Source organism: Pinus tabuliformis, chromosome 9 (genome assembly GCF_031772625.1).
Source record: "Pinus tabuliformis cultivar Carrire ecotype Pingquan chromosome 9, CPIR1, whole genome shotgun sequence".
NCBI lineage: Eukaryota > Viridiplantae > Streptophyta > Pinopsida > Pinales > Pinaceae > Pinus > Pinus tabuliformis.
In genome coordinates, this window is record NC_142307.1 from 451,816,748 (window position 1) to 451,821,699 (window position 4,952).

At 35.9% G+C, this 4,952-nt stretch overlaps 1 protein-coding gene across 3 annotated transcripts; it reads left to right on the forward strand.

Moving 5' to 3' along the window:
• The first annotated feature begins 1,142 nt into the window (after positions 1–1,142).
• On the forward strand, positions 1,143–4,724 carry LOC149149146 (epoxide hydrolase 2-like). 3 transcript variants are annotated; one of them, XM_089438356.1, is made up of 6 exons: positions 1,143–1,398; positions 2,107–2,195; positions 2,556–2,767; positions 3,461–3,631; positions 3,773–4,020; positions 4,136–4,724. In XM_089438356.1, exons 2-6 carry the CDS (start codon positions 2,126–2,128, stop codon positions 4,380–4,382), a joined length of 948 nt encoding a protein of 315 aa, XP_089294482.1. In that variant the 5' UTR covers positions 1,143–1,398; positions 2,107–2,125; the 3' UTR covers positions 4,383–4,724. The 3 variants fall into 3 exon arrangements, with proteins under 3 accessions (XP_089294482.1, XP_089294481.1, XP_089294483.1); XM_089438355.1 differs by having other exon boundaries at positions 1,145–1,430; XM_089438357.1 differs by lacking the exon at positions 1,143–1,398 and adding an exon at positions 1,922–1,943.
• The last annotated feature ends 228 nt before the right edge of the window (positions 4,725–4,952 follow it).

Here is a 4,952-nt window from a genome sequence, read left to right on the forward strand (position 1 = left end):
TTTGTCTGCAGTAATTGGGGTTTATAACCCCTTTTTTTGTCGGGTTTTGATATTGACAAAGAGGTTTTCCTGAATGCTCAGGTGTATTGCAATGTATATTAGAATTTCTCTTTCATACAGTAAATATACAATTTATATTCAAATTTCTATTTTCTCCTCAAAAGGAAAAGAAGCACAAACACTGTCCCCTTGATACGGCAAACGCATCAGGAATATCCACCAGTTTACTACCAGCAAATCATGAATGTCCAAGAGTTTACTACATGAATACAAACAAATCATGAATATATCCAACAGTTTACTACAAACAAATCATGAATATATCCAACAGTTTACTACAAACAAATAACAAATGATTGCCTCACTTTTGTGTTTACTGTGAAAACGTTTGACGAATAAATTCCACTGCTAGGACATGAACCAAACCAAGGTCTATCTCGGATGAGGGCGGAATAATTAAATTAGACTTTTTAAAACGGAGCAAACAATTAAGTTGAGCATGAAGTGTGTATGGATTAATTTTGAAGACAACCTTGTGTAATTTATGAAATTGGCGTTTGTCCGGCAATGGCAATGGGTGTGTGAAGTTGGTCTACCAACACCTCCATTAGGCATTGTATAATTACATAATGAGTAGTTTCGTTGCTTATCTATAGAGGCTTCCTCCTTTTAATAATCTTATCGGCCTCTCATTGTACCTTTTGGGACAATTGCTAGTTATATATTCAAAATTGTACTTTAAACAACAAAATATCACAAATTTGCTTGAAATTGTATCTCAAATTTTAATGAAAAAAACCATTTAATCTGCAACAACAACGCCTATATTAACTAACAATCAAACTACCTTCAATAAAAATCTAGTCAAGCCATGGGAACAGCGTGCCAAAACAAAGGCATTTTAAGTTAAAAACTCCACAAATGTTTCTATTCAACATAAAAACATATTTTAAGCCAAAAAGAGCTACACATCCATGGAGGGTCGTCAGCGTACAAGTGGGTTCATGGTGGGACGGTCGATCCATGGAGGGTGCAGAAGAAAAATGCGTTAAAAGGTGGGACCGGCGGTCTAAGGAAGCGTCGAACAGTTTATAATTGAACAAATCGGGCGGAGGATCCTGTTCGCTGCCGACAGAAAATGTGGCGCGGGGTGACGCACTTTATGACGGGCAGCACAATATCTTCAGAGCCGTGCGCTCTTGAAATTGCAATGTGAAATAATAATGTGGCGCGGGGTGGAAATTAAACGCACTTTATGACGGGCAGCACAATATCTTCAGAGCCGTGCGCTCTTGAAATTGCAATGTGAAATAATCGTGTAGGTAGCACGAGATCTGGAAAATGAGCGCGGTTTTGGCCAAATGTCAGTCTCGTCCCATGAGCGTTTACTGAAATCCGGTGAAGACAAATTCCTTCTGCGGATTGATCTGGTATATTTTCGATAGAAAAAAAAATTCTTTATGTATTTTATTTGCTAGCTAGAAACCGTTCAACTCTTTGATACAGGGAAGAATATAATTGAGATGAATTTTTGATATAACTGCGATTAGTCTACCAGATATTTGGGGTTTATTTGAAATATTTGAACCCTTGGAAAATTTGGAATCCTTTGAAATAGAATCATAATCCAAAAATCCAAGTAAAAACTTTAATATGACCACCATTTCCGCGCTTAACACCCTGTAACTTGCTGTTTGATACTTAGTTATCTTCATTGACTATTTTGAAATAAAATTGCAACTATTTAAAATGAAATCAGGGTTGGAATTTGACTATTAAATTTGGGACATCTGGAGCTTCAAACAGAAATTAACCCCTTTCAAGAATATATTTATATATTTTGGCTTTACGGTGAAAACGTCAAAATAACGATTAAAAAACTTTGGAAATTCCAACCCTGAATTGGATGACTATTTCTAGTCAAATTTGATCTACTCATCTTGGTGTGGACTAAACTACCTGCAAAACCCTCTCCTCTTCATCACCTGTTGTTCTCATTTCTTATGTAAACCCTTTTTTAGTGCATTGATGGTTGTGCGAAAATTATATAACCTGTTCTCAAGGCAAGTTCTCTATCTATTCTCCTAACCCCTTTTTCTTGCGCAGTATTATCTCATATTCAGCAATGGACAAAATACAGCACAAGCGAGTTCAGATTAGAGAGCTTAATTTACACGTTGCAGAAATTGGATCAGGTATTAATTCTCATCCCAAACAAACTGCTATCTTCAAGTATTTTCCTTGGTGCCACTGAAAAAGCCAGGTGCTTTACAGATACAGTCATTGAGGGAAGATGTTTGTCACAAGTGTGGATCTTCCTGGAATGTTATTTCAATACTTGTATTTTTCAAGTGGGATAGATTCATAACAATATCTCTGGGGTTTAGCTTGTATTTTTAATCTGTGTATATATGTTTTTAGTTCGACAGTTAAACCAATTAAACTAATCTTTTAAGACTGATTGAGGTAAATCTAAGATAATGGGTTTTGTACTTTTTGTCTTTTTATTTTGAATACCAAAATTAAGCCACTTTTATTGTCAAACTGATCTGCAGGTCCAGCTGTGTTGTTATTGCATGGATTTCCAGAGATATGGTATTCATGGCGTCATCAGCTGATAGCGTTGGCAGAGGCAGGGTTTCATGCAATTGCTCCCGACTTTCGAGGCTATGGACTCTCTGATCAGCCCTCTGAACCAGAGAAAGCTGCATATTATGACCTTGTAGAAGACATTGTTGGCCTGCTTGATGCCTTGGGTATTGAGAAAGTAAGTTCTAGTTGGCTTTTTGATCAAATCGCTTTTTGATGAAATCCAGCGAAGTTCAATTCCCCTCTTTGGGGAAGATGTCCACATATAACCGTATTAAAATCTATTGCGGTTGAAAAGAAAGTGAGGTTTGAATATTCAGAGTTTTTTCTACTACGGCATGGATTAGTATTAATCTATGGTAGTTTAAACTGAGATTTTTCACATCAAGTGTTTTCTGGTTTTTAAATATAAAAGATGTGTTGGTTTATCATTGGTACATGGCTTGCTCTATTAATAGAGGTTAAGTTAAACAGCTCTATGTGGGTTTAGAATTTTAGATGCTTTTCTCATACAATTTCAATGTACTCCAACACTGTTTGATATAGATTCATCTTTAACTTTAATCTTTTAAGATTAATAATTCGAGGTTTTCATTTTAGTATTTTATATATATTTTTAGTTCGTTTCTAAAGTATATGTTGGTTTAACAGTGTTAGATGGCAATTTAGAATGACATAATGATATTACATATTTTCTATTTTACATATTTGAAACTCTTTCATTTACTTATTTGACAATACGTTGTATGAAATATGCGCTTGATTAACATTTCTATATCTAATAAATTTGAGAGGAAGATGACCCTATGCTAATGCAAAGAATACAGTTCAGGAAATTCATATCTATATCTTCTAACTCACATATCTGCAGGCGTTTATTGTGGCGAAGGATTTTGGAGCATTTATTGCATATTATATTGGTCTCTGTCATCCAGATCGAGTGAAAGGAATTGTAACGTTGGGTATCCCTTACAGGAAACCTGGTGTACTTCCCAGTAATAGGGACTCGGCTCCTAAAGACCTCTATGTTAGACATTGGCAGGTGCTTTTGCTCCCCTATCTGTGCCAAAAATGTACATTAAACGAGGACATTCCATCGGAATTTTGTTTCTTCTTTGAATATTGAATGCAGCCCTCATTCTATAGAATATTCTGATTGTCTCCTTTAAATTCATTATTGTAGGAGCCTGGAAGAGGTTTAGCAGATCTTGGGCGCTTTGATGTGAAAACAGTGATAAGGAATATATATATCCTTTTCTCTAGTAGTGAACTACCCGTGGCAGAGGATGGTAAGGAGGTAATGGATCTCTATGATCCTTCCATACCATTGCCACCTTGGTTCACTGAGGATGACCTTCAGACTTACACAAGCTTGTATGAGAAATCTGGGTTTGTTTACCCTATGCAAGTCCCATACCTTTGCAGCAGAAGGTAAACTTAGATAATTGTTTTATTTGTTTCACTTTGCTTTCTTTTTATTCAAATCACCATAAATTCCTTACAGATATGCAAATCAAGATATTCGTTTTGAACCTGTAATTTACAGGGATCCAGGGAGATTAGCTCATTTCACCGACCGCACTATTCAAGCTCCTTGCCTTCTGATCATGGGCACCAAGGATTATTATCTGAAATTTCCAGGCGTGGAGGATTATATCAAGAGTGGCACACTTCAGTCGGATGTGCCCAATTTAGAGATCAAATTTTTCCCAGAGGGGAGCCATTTTGTCCAGGAACAGTTTCCAGAAGAAGTGAATAAACTTGTACTTGGTTTTCTGAATCAGCACCTGTGAGGAGTTGATAAATCAAAGGAAAGCCTGCAAAGGCATAGAGTATTGATATTAGGAAACTTTCAAGATAGTAGGTTTGAAATAATCATTTTAGGTGCTCTGTATAAGTAGGGAAGAGGCTTAATCATAAGCATTTCTGTTTCATGATCTTATTATACTTTTAGTGTCAAGGTGAACCTGATGATCCTTTGTACTAGTGGGCAGGCGTGAGAAGTGTTACCTGCCCTTTGTTCTGTCTCCATATGAAACTTCGTTGGTTGAAATGTTCCACCTTGAAAATATATGCTTGTTTAACTTGAGAAAGATAAAAAATCACAACCTAAAAACTTGTTCTCAAAAAAGTTACATATGGGTCTAATTTTGATTTCACTGTCAATGAGGCTCACAGATGTGGAGTTGCTTAATTTTAGTGGCTTTTACTTTCCCTACTAGATGTAAGTCAGAGATTTTTTATCCATTAAAGAAGATTGTATGATGTAAGTCAGAGATTTTTTATCCGTTAAAAGAAGATTGTACGTTGTACATGAAGCCTTTTTCTTAAAGATTATATTAGTGATTTTCATTTTGAATGTA

What these genes read in the sequence shown, in the direction of transcription:
- LOC149149146 (XM_089438356.1), top strand. Translation starts at nt 2,126, where the DNA reads ATGGACAAAATACAGCACAAGCGAGTTCAGATTAGAGAGCTTAATTTA. An exon ending in TCTATGTTAGACATTGGCAG is followed by an intron (nt 3,632 to 3,772) that starts GTGCTTTTGCTC and finishes TCATTATTGTAG; the next exon opens with GAGCCTGGAAGAGGTTTAGC. An exon ending in CCATACCTTTGCAGCAGAAG is followed by an intron (nt 4,021 to 4,135) that starts GTAAACTTAGAT and finishes TGTAATTTACAG; the next exon opens with GGATCCAGGGAGATTAGCTC.